Genomic DNA, 16,948 nt, shown 5'->3' with positions numbered 1-16,948 from the left:
GGGTCTGCCTTCAGCTGAACAGCTGGCGTCTGGTCCCAGAGCCTGTGAGCCAAAATAGTCTGGACTGCGCTCTAACTGCATCTCCTTTCCCCTTCGCCAGCACCGGCTGCACTGGTGGCGGCACTAAGACCTGGCCTGAGATGGAGGGAGAGTAAAGCAGCTTATTGTACCTATACGGCTGACCAAGACCCTGGGAGGAGGAAGTGGGTAAGTGCCTTATCCAAAAGGATACAGCAGCCTCAAGTCTTATCAAGGGACAACAGCTTCCTCCTTCCTCCACCGCTGACCAAGTCACAGTGGGCCACAGCACTGCAGGCAGCTGTGAGGCAGGACAAAGAGCTGTAAAGCGGCTGGAGTGGAGGTGTATGGACCAGTTCACGGTTATGCCACCCCAAGCAGAAAGGAATGGTGGCTTCCACTAGCATGGTGGTGGTGGAAATGTGAAGATTCAAGAGACATAGTTAAGAGGCAGAACCAACAGGACTCGTGATAAACTACTCTCAGGAAAAGGGACGAGTCATGCTTTTCAGCCATTAGCATCCACCCCCAGGGTGGCCTCACCCCCTTCCTGGCAATCCAAGAAATCATATGGTTCCAGGGCCTGTAGCTCCTTCCTCTGCCTACTGCTCAGCAAGTGGGTTCCAGTTTGATAAGAAAAGCCTTCCTGCGGTGGAGACCAAAAGGAAGAGGAAGGAGCTAGTCCATTCCTGCCGAGGAGGTTGTGGGAGAAGGAAGATGGCCAGAGCTGTGTATCCACTTCATGCCCTCTGGCTTCTGGAGTGGATGCAGCTGCTCTTGGGACCTGGGGCCATCCCTCCGGCCTGGGCCTTGAACCTGGACCCAAGGCAACTCACCTTGTACACAGGCCCCAATGGCAGCCACTTTGGGTTTTCACTGGACTTCTACAAGGACAACCAAGGGAGGTGAGCCTGGGTTGAAGTCTGGGTGTTGGGAGAGACCATCACCACTTCTGGGAGCCTCAAGCTCCCCATTTGTTACCTAGAGGTTGAGGAAAGAGACTTTTAGGCTCTACTTCAGAGTGAGCTCTTTTTAGGAATACTGGCAGGAACTAGCTCAGGTTAGAGTGTCAGGGAGGGGCACACATGCAGAGGTGGGCACCAACACTACAGCCAGAACAAAGGGAAGATAAAAGTTGATGGCTTACTTTTCCCTCAAGGCTCAGTTGTATGACCTATGCCACCTTGGTCTCCTCAAAATACAGAGAGGAGCACTTATCTTAAAATGACTTGCCCCACTCCCACCTTGCTTTTCTACCCCATGCCCCTCATTCCCATCAAAACTACAAATATTTGAAAAGAAACAATGGAGCATTCACGGCCAGAATTAGTCAGCTGCAAAATCAGACTTCCAAGAATAGAGTCCTGGTTCCTTCTCTTTACAGTAACTACCCTGCATGATGACTTATTGTGGTAGCCGCAAGGATGCCCACCCCTGGGGATGGCAGACAGTCTTCAAGTACCCACTTCTTGGGGGATTTCCTCTGCTGAAGAGTCACCTCCCCCAAAGTCCCCTTTCCAAGGTGGCCTACAACCAGTGGCTGATCAATGAGGAGTGTGGAGGGAGGAGAGATGTGGAAGGGTCTGATGTTCTCACCTCAACTTGGGATGGTTCTGAAAGGTCCTTCTAGTTCCAGAGCTCCTAGGATGTTGAGCCACACCTGTCATTGGGCCTGAATCTGCATCATACTCCTTTCCCTACCCACTCCTGTTCCTTTCCCTTTCTTTCTTTCTTTTTTTTTTTTATGATTTTATTTATTGGAGAGAGAGAGCACACAAGCAGGGGGAGCAGCAGGCAGAGGGAAAAGCAGGCTCCCTGCTGAATAAGCAGCTGGATATGGGACTCGATCCCAGGACCCTGGGATCCTGACCTGAGCCGAAGGCAGACACAACTGACTGAGCCACATAGGCATTCCGTTCCCTTTTTTTCTGCAGATATTGACCTCATAGGCATTACTTAAACATCCTGTGAGCTCAAAAACAAACAAACAAAAAACAACCAAACAAAAAACAGAAAGAAAGAAAATAAAACATGGCATTATTATCACCAATTTATATATGGTAGAACTATGACTTGAACTTACATCTACTAAGATCCTGTTATATCAGTACCCCACTTTAAAGGGGCTCAGTAGCTTCCCTAATCACCATTAAACCTAGCTCTCAGGAAGGTATCTGGTAACAAACAGTCTTAAATACCAGGAAGCAGGGGCGCCTGGGTGGCTCAGTGGGTTAAAGCCTCTGCCTTCAGCTCAGGTCATGATCTCAGGGTCCTGGGATTGAGTCCCGCATTGGGCTCTCTGCTCAGAGCCTGCTTCCTCCTCTCTCTCTCTCTCTCTCTCTGCCTGCCTCTCTGCCTACTTGTGATCTCTGTCTGTCAAATAAATAAATAAAATCTTAAAAAAAAAAAAAAATCCAGGGAGCATGTAAACAAACCCCTGACTTAAGGTGTGGGGCACAAGGGTGTGGGATGTGAAGTGTGGGTGGTGTGCAGATCTTAGGAGATCTTTTTCAGCAAGGAAGACAAACTCTTCATATTCTAACCAAACTAAACGGTTATAGTACCAGCTTTACCCTTAACTTACTAAATTACTTTACGCACGTGGTTTCCCTGCTGGGAGACAGCTTCCCTGGCCATAACATCAACAGGCTGACCTCCATGGTCTGTGATGCCCGGTTGAGGGAAGATGATCCAGTGCCTTCCAAGGCACACAGCCCTTCTGGGTAGTGCTCTCAGCGCAGGCGCCAGGGCATGTGGTACCTCGGGATTCGCCCCGCACTCACCCAGCTTTACTACGCAGAGTGGCCATCGTGGTGGGCGCCCCACGGACCCTAGGCCCCAGCCAGGAGGAGACAGGCGGCGTGTTCCTGTGCCCCTGGAAGGCCGAGGGCACCCAGTGCACCATGCTGCCCTTCGACCTCAGTGAGTCCAGCGCAAGGAGGGAAAAGGAGGGGCTACAGGGGGCGTGGACAGCCGTGCTTAAGCGCCGCACCCTGATTGTGCCCTCCAGATGATGAGACCCGACAAGTAGGCTCCTACACCTTCCAAACCTTCAAGTCCCGGCAAGGACTGGGGGCGTCGGTGGTCAGCTGGAAGGACAACATTGTGGTGGGCGCTGCGGCACGGGGCACCGAGAGCAGTCGGGGGCAGGGACACGTGCGGGGGAGGGGGGACCCGACTCCCGCTGGTTCCCCACTCTCCTGTGGCCCTGTTCCAGGCCTGCGCCCCCTGGCAGCACTGGAACGCCCTAGAAAAGACCGAAGAGGCTGAGAAGACGCCCGTAGGTGGCTGCTTCCTGGCTCAGCTCCAGAACGGCGCCCGCGCGGAATACTCGCCCTGTCGGGATAACACCATGAGCCAGGTTTACCAGGAAAACGGCTTTAGTGAGTTCTGCTCTCTATTTGGCCTCCGCCCACTCACGGAGCCCTAAGCCCCGCCCCCAACTCCTACGCCCCACCCCGCCCCCGCCCCGGCCCCGACGCCCGCGCACACTCCCGGATCCGCCCCTTCGCTAACTCCTCCTCCTTCCGTCCCCCAATAGACGACCGGCGCTGCTGCGAAGCGGGCTTCAGCTCCGCGGTTACTGAGGCGAGAAGGGAGCCCGAGCGGCGTGGGGGCGGCTCCCAAGCAGGGTTCCTTCTCACTTCCTGGGCTTCCCTTTCAGGCTGGAGAGCTGGTGCTTGGGGCCCCTGGCGGCTATTTTTTCTTAGGTACCTGACCATCTGTACACCTCCCTCCCTTCTCTGGGCCTGGGGAGACTCCAGGAGTCTGGGTCCCCACACCCGCTGTCTCTCGCGCCCTAGGTCTGCTGGCGCGGGCTCCCATTGCCACTATCGTCTCGAGTTACCGCCCAGGCACCCTCTTGTGGCACGTGGCCTCTCAGAGCTTCTCCTTGGACTCCTACGAGCCGGAGTACGAGGACGGCTACCGGGGTAATCCCGGCCCCTCCCTTCTAGCCTCCCCGCGCCCTCTAAGCATCACGCGCACTCTGCAGGCTGGGTCCTGCCCCTGCGGGAGCGCCCTCAGGCCAACTCGGCTGGCCAACCCCGCACCTAAGGCGTCTTCACCCTCTGCGCCCACAGCTTCCTCGCCACGGCGCAAGTCCCATATACCCCTGCTTACCTTTCCCACCCTGGATTCGCAGCGTGGCCTAGGGCGGGGCTTGGCCTCAGTTTTCCCGTCAATACAACGCAGGGTTTGGCCTGGGTGGTCCCTGAGACCCTTTCTTCCTGTCCCTTGGCCCTCTCCCTGCTTCGCCCTCTCAGAAAGAGTAATTCGTGCTGTGTCTTCAGGGTACTCGGTGGCCGTGGGAGAGTTCGACGGGGATCTCAACACCACAGGCAAGAAATCCATTTAGGGGCAAAGGTTGGGAACCCCAACCCCGGGGAGGAGCACTTACAAGTCCTGCACCGAAGTCTCCCCTGGGTTGCAGAATGGCGGGTGGGAGGTGGGGTGGGTAGGTTCAAAGGACTTCATTCACTCTGGGGTCCGGCTCTCCCCAGAGTATGTCCTCGGTGCCCCCACCTGGAGCTGGACCCTGGGAGCGGTGAGTGCCCCCTGTCCCGCCACAGGGCATCCCAAAACCCCCGACCCCACTCCTCAGCCTCACAAGCCCTCTAAACCTCCAGCCTTTTCTCAATGGGAGGCTCTCCTGGGGAGCAAGAATGCATTGCATTCTCTGTGCAGGTGGAAATTTTGAACTCGAACCACCGGACGCTGCACAAGCTGCATGGAGAGCAGGTGGAGGCCCGCCATGGTGGGGGTGGCCGAAGCTGGGGAATTAGAACCCTAGAATATTCCAGGGATGGGAGGGGCAATGTGTAAGAGAGGGTGCCGGTCTAGGGGCAGGAATTAAGTATGCCTCCTCTTCCTGCAGATGGCTTCTTATTTTGGACACTCGGTGACCGTCACTGATGTAAATGGAGACGGGTGAGGGGCACCCCATCCCTACCCATTTTGGGTACCCAGTCATCAGAGGGGTTGACTGTTTTCGGTCTCCTCCTTTCCTTGCCCACTCCCACATGACAACCAAGGAGGGGAGAGGGAGGGCGAGAATGGAATGGGCAAGATTTGGCTCAGGCCTGCATCATCCCCCTAACCCACCCCACCGCGCTGCCCGTCTGGCCTGCAGGAGGCACGACCTGCTGGTGGGCGCACCACTGTACATGGAGAGCCGCGCTGACCACAAACTGGCCGAGGTGGGGCGCGTGTACTTGTTCCTGCAGCCTCGAGGTCACCACGTGCTGGGCACCCCCAGCCTCCTGCTGACCGGCACTCAGCTCTACGGGCGATTTGGCTCAGCCATCGCACCCCTGGGCGACCTCGACAGGGATGGCTACAATGGTAAGGGAAGAGAGGAGTCCCACTTGCTGCGAAATGGTTAACAGTCATAACAAAGATCATGGGTTTGACCAGAGGGCCGCCAGAGCCGGGAACCAGGCTTTTGGGGAGAAGAGTTGAAAGGGACCACTTAGGATTTGTTTGCATCCATCCAGGCAAGAGAAGGTGACCACCTGGCTGTGGATTTTGGCGGTGGAGTTAGAGATGGGTTGATTTCACAGGTATTTAGTACCTGGACTATTAAGACTTGATGGGTGGCTGGATGTGGAGCAAAGAGAGAGCCAGGAGTTGAGGGGGTGTGGTGCCTTCACTGCCTGGAACTCAGGCCAAGTAGCTGGACTGGGAAAGGGAGGGCAGGGGGGCGGAGATCAGCAGGTCAGCCCTGGGCATGTTTGACCTAGAAAGACATGGGAGCATTAGGCAGACTTCCAGAGAAAAACCACGTGTGCTTTCCCCACTGGCACCAGAGAGTTCCAAGTGAGAGACAGAGGCTTCAGGAGGGTGAATGAGGTCCCCAGCACCTGTGAAGTAAAAAAAGGCATCGGACAGGGCGCCTGGGTGGCTCAGTGGGTTAAGCCACTGCCTTCGGCTCGGGTCATGATCTCAGGGTCCTGGGATCGAGTCCCGCATCGGGCTCTCTGCTCAGCAGGGAGCCTGCTTCCCTCTCTCTCTCTCTCTCTCTCTCTGCCTGCCTCTCCATCTACTTGTGATTTCTCTCTGTCAAATAAATAAATAAAATCTTTAAAAAAAAAAAAAAAGGCATCGGACAAAGCCCTGGGGAGCAAGAGCGCTTAGGGGACTCCTAGAGGAAGTGAGTCTAGAAAGGAGACAGGAGTGTCCAGAGAAGTAGGAGAGAAACCAGGAGATCTCTTGGCCCTGAACTGAAGGAAGAGAGTGCTCTGAGCAGGAGGAAGGGGGTCAGCGGCTCCAGATGCTTCTGAAAGACATCATTAGATGGGGTTGGAGAAGTCTCTTTGGGCTTTAGCAAGAAGGAAGTCATTGGTGACAATGAGAGGAAGTGGTTTCAGGGCTGGGTAGGCACAGAAGTCGGAATGCCATGGGGTAGAGTCAGGAATGGAAGTGAAGAACTGGAGGCAGCCAGTGTAGACAGCTCTCGCAACCAGTTTGTGAAAGGACAAAAAGAAGGAGGACGAAGAGGAGGAGGAGGAATGGGGGGGAGGGGAGGGGGTAAGGGAGAGGGGGGAGGGAAGGAAGGAAGGAAGAAAGAAAGAAATAATTCCTGAAAGGAGAGGAGGCTCAAGAGAAGGTTATTCTATTTCAAAGCCGATGAAGTAGGTTGAATGTGGAGGACATGATCTGGTGGGGAAACAGGGTGGTGAGGGAAGCGAGCAGGAGGGTCCCCGTGATGCTCGGTGGGCGAGGCTGGGCTGGGATTGTTTAGCCTGGTGGCAGGGCACAGGAGTTGGGGAAAGTGGGTTTGCATTTACACCGCAACAGTGGGACTGCTTCTCTCTGTGAAGGAGGTAGGGGACTGGGAGCTTGAAGAAAGTTTGAAATAGGTGTGAGCAGAGTGGGAGAGGGGGCTGAGCAGACCCCCTCAGGACAGCTGGGCAGCATCTTGATCCCTAGTTTCCATGGGTGGCGAGGAACCCCTGGGGCCCCATCTGCCGAGGTCTGGCCAGACTTGCTGAGGACTGGCAATGGGGTAAGGTGGCAGAGGATATGACCGGGGTGGTCGAATGGTCAGAAATAAGGAAGAGATGAAGATGTTAAAGGTCAGGGGTGCCTGGGTGGCTCAGTCATTAAGTGTCTGCCTTCAGCTCAGGTCATGATACCAGAATCCTGGGATCGAGCTCTGCATTGGGCTGCCTGCTTGGCAGGAAGCCTGCTTCTCCCTCCCCCACTCCCCCTGCTTGTGTTCCCTCTCTTGCTGTCTCTCTCTGTCAAATACATAAATAAAATATTTAAAAAAAAAAAAAAGATGCTAGGGCACGTGGGTGGCTCAGTGGGTTAAACCTCTGACTTAGGCTCAGGTCATGATCCCAGGGTCCTGGAATTGAGCCCCACATCCGGCTCCCTGCTCAGCGGGAAGCCTGCTTCCCCCTCTCTCTCTCTGCCTGCCTCTCCGCCTACTTGTGATCTCTGCCTGTCAAGTAAATAAATAAAATCTTAAAGAAAAAAAAAAAAAGATGCTAATGATCAGGAGAGAGGGGAGGCCCAGAACCTGGGGATGAGACTGGTCAGGGTGGTCTTATTTGGATGAATTCTTTGTAACTCAATCAGAAAAATCAATAGATTTTTTAAAGGAAAAAAGGTCCATAGAAAACAAAGTCAGGGGGCGCCTGGGTGGCTCAGTGGGTTAAGCCGCTGCCTTCGGCTCAGGTCATGATCTCAGGGTCCTGGGATCGAGTCCCGCATCGGGCTCTCTGCTCAGCAGGGAGCCTGCTTCCTTCTCTCTCTCTCTCTCTGCCTACCTCTCAGTGTACTTGTAATTTCTCTCTGTCAAATAAATAAATAAATAATCTTTAAAAAAAAAAAAAAGAAAAGAAAACAAAGTCAGAAGACAAGGAAAGACAGTTACAACATATACATAAAAGTTCTTATTCCTGTCACATGTAAAGGATTCTTACAAATTAATAAGATTATGATGATTAACAAATACATTTTCAAGAGTGGTCTTAAAAGTTATTAGTGATGACAAGCCCCTAGTGTGGCTCTGAGTTCGCATGGTGGAATTGAAATGGGGTGAAGGGGGAGCCTTCAGTTAGCTCAGTTGGTTAAGCATCTGACTCTTGATTTTTACTCAAGTCATGACCTCAGGGTCATAGGATAGAGCCCCGAGCTGGGCTCTGTGCTGGGCGTGGAGCCTGCTTGGGATTCTCTCTCTCCCTCTACCCCTCCTGCTAGCACACACAGGCATTCTCTCTCTCTCTAAACAAATAGTCTGGAAGGAAGGAAGGGGGGGGAGAAGGGAGGGAGAGAAAGAAATGGATGAAGTTCCTTAGGGGAAAAGGGGGCCACTACTTAATAGGTCTTGGTTATTTAATCTTCTGGGACTGTTTTTTCATCTAAAATGGGAATAATAGTGCCCAATTTTCAGGATTAAATGAAATCATGTCAATATATTTTCCTCAATGGATACCAAGGGCTGCTACTGTTTTTATAGTCATCCTACTTGGTGGGTCTCTTTTGTTCTGAGTTGTAAACTCCTGGAGGGAAGGGCAGCTGCCTCCTTGACACTGAATTTTACATCCCTCTGCTGGTCTCCTGGAGTCTGTGGGAGGGGGAGCTTGGGGCCACCTGGATAACAAAACAGAAAATGGTAGCAAACAGCCATTGCCCTTCTGTTGCTCCTTCCAGATGTTGCAGTGGCCGCCCCCTATGGAGGTCCCAGTGGTCGGGGCCAAGTGCTGGTGTTCCTGGGTGGGAGTGAGGGGCTGAGTTCACGCCCCTCCCAGATCCTGGACAGCCCCTTCCCAGCAGGCTCTGGCTTCGGCTTCTCCCTGCGAGGTGCCACAGACATCGATGACAATGGATTCCCAGGTGCCCCTGGAATGCCTCCAGTAGCCCAGAAGGGCTCTTGGGTATTAGCCGGAGATGCTGAAAGACACAGTCAGGGGCCTAGGCCTCACTGAGTTTTCTGACCCTTCTGGGAGGCTGGGAAGCTGGGGGTGAGGGGTAGGTCAAAACTCCAGTGGGGGAAATGGTGTGGGAACCCCTGAAGACCCCGAGCCTCCTCTAACTGGTGATTCTGATCCCTCCACCATCTGTAGACCTACTGGTGGGAGCTTATGGGGCCAACAAGGTGGCTGTGTACAGGTGAGTGCTGGCCCCAGGGGGACCGTGGGGGAGGATCCACACCATCAAAGGCTCCTGGGCCAGGAGGATCCACAATAGCGAGCCTCTCCCCATTCTGCCAGAGCTCAGCCAGTGGTGATGGCCAGTGTCCAGCTGTTGGTACAAGATTCACTGAATCCTGCTGTGAAGAATTGTGTCCTGCCCCAGACCCAGAAGCACGTTACTTGGTAGGAGGCAGAGGGCAAGGATGGGTCGGGTGAGGTCTGGAACCTTAAGGGGCCCTAGCTCCTGAGCCCAAATCCTATCTTTGCAGCTTTAACATACAGATGTGCGTAGGAGCTACTGGGCACAACATTCCTCAGCAGCTGCGTGAGTGTCGTCATGGGAACAGAAGGGAGGGGTGTCTGGGCTCCGTTGGAGGCTAGCCTGGGAGACCCTGACCCTCCCCTCTCGCCTTGCCAGCCATAAATGCAGAGCTGCAGCTGGACCGGCAGAAGCCCCGCCAGGGCCGGCGGGTGCTTCTGCTGAATTCTCTACTGGTGGACACCATGCTGCGTCTGGACCTGGGCGGGAGACAGAGCCCCATCTGTCACACCACCATGGCCTTCCTCCGAGTACACCCGGGCGGGGGATGGGAAGGGCTGGATGTGTGCAAGCCTGTTCCTCTAGCCCTGGGTTGTGGGCCTGGGGCTAGGGGTACGGGAGTGGTTAATGGGACGTGTCTGGCAGGGTGCCTGCTCTGACTCTTGTCCCCTCCCTAGGACGAGGCCGATTTCCGAGACAAGCTGAGCCCCATCGTGCTCAGCTTCAATGTGTCCTTGCAGCCCAGGAAGGATGGAGTAGCCCCTGCTGTCGTGCTTCACGGAGACACCCATGTCCAGGAGCAGGTCTGGGGGGAAACGGGCAATGGAGGGGCAGGACCTCTACCAGAAAGTCAGGGTTAGGGTTAGTGTCCAATTCCTAACAGGATCCCCAAAACCTTGATGTGACTACTCATCTCCAATGTCTTCTCTAAACCTTAATGAAAACCCCCAAGTCTCAAAATTCCTTAAACCCTGTTCCAAGCCCCACGTGTGGTTTATGTCACCTGTCAACTCCGACAAACCCATAAACCCCAATGTCACTGTCCTGATATTGTCCCAAACGCTGATGTAGATTCTGAAGCCATGGTGTCAGCTCCAAACTCCTTTTCATCCTCGGACCTTCTAATTCCCTTGGCCCTGATGTGACCCCCAAACTTCACATGTCCCCAACTCACCCGCACCCCTCACTGTGCCTCTTCTAGACCCGCATCATCCTGGACTGTGGGGAAGATGACGTGTGTGTGCCCCAGCTCCAGCTCTCCGCCAGCGTGTGAGGAGGCGTGGGCCCCATGATGCCCCTTCACCACCTGGGGCCGCCCCCCTCACCCCACCCAGACCCTGGGCCCGGGGCCAGGCCTCCTCCGCTTTACTCCTTTCTCCCCATAGAATGGGGTCCCCACTCCTCATCGGAGCCAATAACGTGCTGGAGCTGCGGATGGTTGCAGCCAATGAGGGCGAGGGGGCCTACGAAGCCCAGCTGGCCGTCCACCTGCCCACAGGTGCCCACTACATGCGGGCCATCAGCGACATCAAGGTGAGGCCCCACCTCGGGGGCATTCCCAGGGACCTGCGGGGTGCAAGAGCCTTGCCTCTCCTTTCGCAGCTGAGAGGCCCCACTTCTCTTAGGCATGGTTGTAATTGTAATTGGGAAAAGGAGTATTTGCTAATAGCGTAAAATCCGAGGGCTCTTCTAAAACCCAAAAGGAAAATGGCTCAGGAACTAGGTGTTAGCAGGAACTCTCCACCTCTCCACCCCGGCACACAAGCCCCCTCCGGACTTTCCGAGAGCGCTTACATATACCTAAGATACCCCAACCATCTTCTTTCTTGAAACTCCCTCCCTGAAGGGCTTTGAGAGACTCATCTGTAACCAGAAGAAGGAGAATGAGACCAAGATGGTGTTGTGTGAGCTGGGCAACCCCATGAAGAGGAACGCCCGGGTGAGGCCCCAAGGCATGGGTACTGGGTCCTCGCCACCAGGGCTGAGTTTTAGGAGCTGGGCTTGGAGTCCTGTAGCTCTGGGTGGGAATCCTGGTCCCCACACTACCTGTGTTCTTGGCCTAGTGGCTTTCCCTCTCTCAGTGGGTTTCTGAGATAATGGGACAAGGCTGCCCAGAGTGGGCATCTGTCTGGGCTGTGACTTTGGCCCTCCCCGTCTCTCAGATAGGAATCACAATGTTGGTGAGTGTGGAGAACCTGGAAGAGGCCGGCGAGCATGTGTCATTCTGGCTGCAGATCAGAAGGTACTGGACTGGGGAACATACCTACCCACCGCCCTTCCCCTGGTTGATCCTGATGCAGACACTCTCAGAGGCCCTCCTTCCAGAAGGATCTTTTGGAAGGTCTGCTCTGTAGACTTCCCCGTTCCCTTTCTTCCCCCAGAGACTTGTTTCTGAGTCTTGGAGCCCTAGAAAGCTCTTTCACAGGTCTAACTTCAGTGTGGCGTGCTGACTGTGCGGTTAGCGCTTTCCCAAATGCCTGAAATTCTGGCCCTGCCCCAGAGAGTTGTGATGTCCACTGGGCTGTGTCCCTGACCTGCTTCTCCTTATCCCTTTTCCTCCAGCAAGAACAGCCAGAATCCGAATAGCGAGGCTGTGCTGCTGGATGTCCCGGTCCGGGCAGAGGCCCACGTGGAGCTTCGAGGGTGAGACCAGGGACAGACCAGGGAGATGGTGGGCAGAACCCTTGCTTCACAGGGCCTTGGGGGAACCCCTACAGGTGACTCAGCTGATCAAGCTCACCTGGAGGGATTCGGGGCCCACAGGAACTCCTTTCCAGCCTCCCTGGTGGTAATAGCCGAAGAAGACAGCAGGGAGAACAGCTCCAACATCTGGGGCCCCAAAGTGGAGCACACCTACGAGGTAGGAAGGGCCTTCCGGGACCCAGGCTGGGGCGGGGCGGGGCCCAGGAGCTGCGCCGTGGGCGCTGAGCCACCTGACATCCGACCACCACCACCCGCCAGCTCCACAACAATGGCCCTGGCGCTGCGAGTGGCCTCCGGCTCAGCCTCTGCCTCCCTGGCCAGTCCCAGCCTTCTGACCTGCTCTACATCCTGGACATACAGCCCCAGGGGGGGCTTCAGTGCTCCCCCCAGCCCACACCTAACCCCTACAAGGTGAGAGCCTGGGTGAAAGAAAGACTTGTGGGTGGGGCCTCAGCCCATCAACCAGAGCCCCTCCCGGAGTTGGGGGGCGGGATGAGTGGAGCTCAGACCAACTGCTTGCCTCCCCAGCTGAACTGGAGGCAGCCTACCCCCAGCCCTTCCCCTACGTCCCCTGGGCGTCACAAGCGGGAGCGCAGACAGGCGTCCCTGCCAGGGTCCGACCAGCCCGCCAGGCCTCAGGATCCAGTTCTCCTGGTGAGCAGGCTCCATGGTCTCCAGCCGGGGCCTCCCTGGGGCGCAGGGGCAGAGGCTCTGGGAGGCAGGGCGAGGAGCCCACGGTGTGATGCAGGCCTCGGGTGGACCGCAGGTGAATATGAAGGGTGGGGCTTGTGTCTGGGGCCCGCTGTGGGTCCTTGAATCTTTAAATGTTCCCAGCACGTTAAAGAAAATGAAGACATGCCAAAGCAGAGTTACAAAAATTCTGGGTGTCGAATGCTGTATGATGACCCCCTTCTTCCCGCCCTTTCCCTGCATCTCTGCAACCCTGTGAGCAGCCCCGTTTAGAGATAAGGGCAGAAGCTTGATTCTGAAGCTCTTCCTGGACCGGAGCTCCCTGTCCTCCCTGCCCCTTTCTACGATTGGGTCCTTGGGGTGGTGAGGGCTGAGGGGTCCGAAGAGCTGGGAACTGATGACGCATCCCCTTAGAGCTGCGACTCAGGGCCGCATACGGTGGTGCAGTGTGAGCTGCAGGAGATGGCGCGAGGCCAGCGGGCCATGGTCAGGGTGCTGGCCTTCCTGCAGCTGTCCAGCCTCCAACAGGTGGGGGCGGGGCCGGGGGGGTGGAGAGAATACTAGGGGCGGGGCTTTATGGGGGTGTGCTGGGGCGGGGCTTTATGGGGGCAGGGACCACGCCTGCTCTGGGCCAGATGGGACCACAAGGGGTGAAGAGGGAGCGAGCCCAGGGCTTACTTTTGAGGGGACGGGATTAGGCTAGGACCAGGACTCCTGCCACCAGCAGGCCCATATAAATGGCTTTCACCGCACCCCGTTCAGAGGCCCCTGGATCAGTTCGTGCTGCAGTCGCAAGCTTGGTTCAATGTCTCCTCGCTTCCCTACGCTGTGCCCGCCCTCAGCCTGCCCAGTGGGGAAGCTCTGGTGAGTACAAGCCTGCAGGACCCACTGTCTTCCCAAGTGTCCGTGCCCCACAGGATGGGGGCAGGGCATCCCCGGGTCTGAAGGGTGGCACAGGTGGGTGGCTCGGTTGGGGGTCTTCAGCCCACAGTCTGAGTCTTTGGGAGAGGCAGGTGTTAAGGTGACTGAGAAAACATGTGGGTTTGCCTTCAGGTGCAGACGCAGCTGCTTCGCGCCTTGGAACGGGACATTCCCATCTGGTGGGTACTGGTAGGGGTGCTCGGCGGCCTCGTGTTGCTCACTCTCCTGGTCCTGGCCATGTGGAAGGTGAGGCATGAAGGGACTTTGGGGTCCCTGGGTGGGCACAGGCTTGACCCTGCACTACCTCACAGGGAGGCAGAGAGATGGTGACCCAGGGTCTGTCCGCATCTCCACTAGTAAGTGCTGTTCTCCAGAGAACCTCTCCCAGGCCACAGACCCCTGGGAGAGGGGCACCTAAAATCCCTAAGGCCTTGCGGCCTGTTTCCCGCTGAGAGGAAGAGTTCCAGGAAGCGAACCCTGCCTTCAGGAATTCCTTGGCTGCTGAGGAGGACAGGGCTCACCTCCAGACTCCTTCTCTGAGTCTGATGCAGACCCTCTGGGGAGGCCAGGCGGGGTCACTCCCTCCTCTGTGCCAGGAGGGCTGTTCTCAAACTCAATTAAGTGCTCAAGCCCTGGGAAGTCATAGTGCTTTTAGGGAAAATCATGAATTAGACTTACAGTCATCAAATACGTGTCACTGTGAGCTTGAGTCACATGGAGACCTAGCGGCCAATATTTAAGAAAAATTCAGGGGAAGGGCAGGGCACCTGGGTGGCTCAGTCCGTTAAGCGTCTGCCTTCAGCTCAGGTCATGATCTTGGGGTTCTAGGACTGACCCCTGCATGGGGTTCCCTGTTCAGCAAGGAGTCTACTTCTCCTTCTCCCTCTGCCCTTCCTCCCTGCTCATACTTTCTCTGTCTCTCAAAAAAGTAATCTTTTTTAAAAATTCAGGGGGAAAAAAATTAAAAACAGTAACTTGTGACATATGTTATCTCAGAATGGGGAAGGCCTCCATTTGTGCACGCAGGGGGATCTAAGTGTGCTGGTCCGGGGAGAGGACCTTGTGACTGGCTGCTTTCTAGCCTGCTTCTTCAACTGCTGCTCGGGGGCCCACTGATGATCTTTACATCCTGTCCCCGGCCCCTGTGCACCCCCAGGTTGGCTTCTTCAAGCGCAACCGGCCGCCACTAGAAGAAGATGAGGAGGACGAATGAGGGGGTGGCCCATGCCCTGTCCTATGAGGAAGGCTGGGAGCTGTGTCTGCTCTGCCCCTTCTTCAAGGTGCTCCCCCCAGCTCTGCTCACCCGTGGCTTGGAGCTGTCCCAGGGAGGCCTCCTGGGATTCTCCCCCTCTGGTGAGAGCTGGCCACTCCTTTCCCTGCTGCCAAATAAAGAGCTCCAATCCCCAGCATGCTGTCTCCTCTCGGGTCAGTGAAGAGAAGGGGACCGGGGACAGGTGATGCTTGGAGAGAGGGGTTGGGGCTGGCAGAAGTGTGAGCAGAGTTGCCTGTTACAGACAAAAGTTGTCCATTACTGTCTTTGGGAGTTTCTGGGAGCAAAGAGTGGGGGCAAAACAGAGGAGAAAGGGTGGCAGAGCCTCCAAGAAAGACTGGAGGGGGATGGGGTATCCGAGGGTAGCTGGGTGCATATGGAGACTGGGAGCATCAGAGAAGGCAGGCTGGTCCCTGGTGGACAGCTTTATTTATTTATTTATTTATTTATTTATTTATTTTTCTTGTGGACAGCTTTAAACAGTATTTTTTTTTCCATGATTTTGGAGAGACAATTCTCAAGTGGACCTGGGATTTGGGAACATAACCTGCACTCCCCACTCCCATTGAAATAAACAAACAAACAAAACGCCTTTAAAGCCAGCTTCAGAGTGAAGAGGGGGCAGAGGGAAGCTGACTAAGCCCTCAGCCTGAAAAAGGGAGAGGAGAAAAGGCTTTGCTGTCCAGGGAGAGAAGCACACCAGGGATAGAAGAGCAGACTCTGCTGTCCAGCTCCCCCTCCTCCCCATCAAGGAGAAGCTGTTCAGTTAAGAAAGCACCCCAGGCAGGGGTGCTAGGAGCAGAATACAACTCTCCCTCCTCTGCCCGCCAACACTGGAGTCCCAGGATAGACGGGAAGGGGGAGGGGGTCCACCTGGAGTCCTGAGAAATGTGTTGATTGATGGGTTCAGTAAATATTGATTGAGCCCCTCCCATGTGCCCGGGACTCTGCCAGCGCTGAGATGGAGCAGTGAAGAGAGCCAAGTTCTGGCCCCTCACATTCAACCAGGGGTAAAGAATAAATGAGCATGTACATGTGCGGTCAGTGGTGGTCAGTACTGGGAGTAAGAACCCAGGGAAGGAGATTCTGGTGGAACTATGTGGAAGAGAGCTGCCATCTTAGTTAGAGCCGTCAGGGAAGGCCTCTCTGATGAGGGGAGCAGAGAGAGGGATGAATGAGCCTGGTGGCTGCTCAGGAATAAGAGCGCGATCTGGATGGAAAGAGCAACAGCTGAGAAGGCGCTGAGGTGAGAGCAGGCTTGAGGTGTTGAAGTGAAAGCAAGGAGACCCGTGGACCGGAGGCCAGCACAGTCCAGATGAGGACCGGTGGGGGCAGGAGGGCAGCACCTTTTGGCCATTCGTAGGACTTGGGACTAGATGCCAGGTGTTGGGGGAGGCCATTGAGGAACAGACTTACCTCACAAGCGCGGCTGCTATTTGATTTTACCCAAAGGGATAAAAGGTAAATTTTGCAAAGGAAACAATTTGACATCCATGCATGGCAAGTTCCAGAACAGGTTTTTAGTTGGGTGACTTTTCCTAGGAAAAGATTAAGCTGCTGTGATCCTTACACACCAGCCAGACTCCCTCTCCACCCATCACGACTGGATAGTGCCAGACAGTCGATCTTGATCCCGCAAAGCATTTGGCATTTGCCCTTATAGACAAGACAGAACATGAGCTGGATTTAAAACTGAGCAATTTTGATAAAGCTGAAGGAGGTCCCTATGAGGTTGTTCCAAAGCTCTATCCCAGCCCTGAGCTGCCTAGCACTGTCCTGAGTCCCCTCCATGGAGGCAGGGAGGCCGCTCTCTCCCACCCTACAGATGGCTGCTGGCTGTGAGGGAACTCCAACACAATGGGTGACTGCAGCCGATTCAAGGCAGCCTGGACAGATTGTGAAGTTGGGTTGAAACCAACAAGATGAAATTCACCAGGGATGAGTGCTAAATCCTGTGCTGAGATTGCGAAAATTTGGTTACATAAGAAGAGGGCTGGGAAAATCTGGTTAGATGGAAATTTATGAGAGAGAAAGAGGGAGGGAAGGGGAGAGGGAAAGACAAGAAAGAGAGGGAGGGAGGAGGGAAGGAAAGCACTAAGGAAGGGAGGGGAGGAGGGAAGGGAAAAGGGAGAGGAAGAGAAAAAGAATCTGGTATCACAAACT

At 55.2% G+C, this 16,948-nt stretch overlaps 1 protein-coding gene across 2 annotated transcripts; it reads left to right on the top strand.

The window, feature by feature from the left end:
• The first annotated feature begins 651 nt into the window (after positions 1-651).
• On the top strand, positions 652-14,924 carry ITGA2B (integrin subunit alpha 2b). Of its 2 annotated transcripts, XM_082708385.1 has the most exons (30): positions 669-923; positions 2,819-2,940; positions 3,029-3,126; positions 3,236-3,401; positions 3,560-3,606; positions 3,683-3,728; positions 3,822-3,950; positions 4,311-4,358; positions 4,521-4,564; positions 4,705-4,758; positions 4,895-4,947; positions 5,150-5,361; positions 8,680-8,862; positions 9,093-9,138; positions 9,240-9,344; positions 9,431-9,486; positions 9,580-9,731; positions 9,879-10,004; positions 10,403-10,470; positions 10,587-10,734; positions 11,048-11,140; positions 11,364-11,443; positions 11,764-11,844; positions 11,965-12,061; positions 12,163-12,315; positions 12,433-12,558; positions 13,009-13,122; positions 13,357-13,458; positions 13,648-13,761; positions 14,672-14,924. In XM_082708385.1, exons 1-30 carry the CDS (start codon positions 736-738, stop codon positions 14,726-14,728), a joined length of 3,108 nt encoding a protein of 1,035 aa, XP_082564511.1. In that variant the 5' UTR covers positions 669-735; the 3' UTR covers positions 14,729-14,924. The 2 variants fall into 2 exon arrangements, with proteins under 2 accessions (XP_082564512.1, XP_082564511.1); XM_082708386.1 differs by lacking the exons at positions 13,009-13,122; positions 13,357-13,458; positions 13,648-13,761; positions 14,672-14,924 and adding an exon at positions 12,739-12,882 and having other exon boundaries at positions 652-923.
• Positions 14,925-16,948: the final 2,024 nt, after the last annotated feature.

The sequence above is a fragment of the Mustela nivalis genome, assembly GCF_964662115.1.
Source record: "Mustela nivalis genome assembly, chromosome: 17".
NCBI classification, from domain to species: Eukaryota; Metazoa; Chordata; class Mammalia; order Carnivora; family Mustelidae; genus Mustela; species Mustela nivalis.
Note: the sequence above shows the minus strand (reverse complement) of the source record. Positions and strands in the feature narration are given on the sequence as shown.

Excerpts from the sequence above, each read along its gene's own strand:
- ITGA2B (XM_082708385.1), top strand. The coding sequence starts at position 736 with ATGGCCAGAGCTGTGTATCCACTTCATGCCCTCTGGCTTCTGGAGTGG. Across the intron at positions 9,345-9,430 it reads ACCCAGAAGCACGTTACTTG|CTTTAACATACAGATGTGCG; the intron begins GTAGGAGGCAGA and ends CTATCTTTGCAG. Across the intron at positions 9,732-9,878 it reads CCACCATGGCCTTCCTCCGA|GACGAGGCCGATTTCCGAGA; the intron begins GTACACCCGGGC and ends TCCCCTCCCTAG.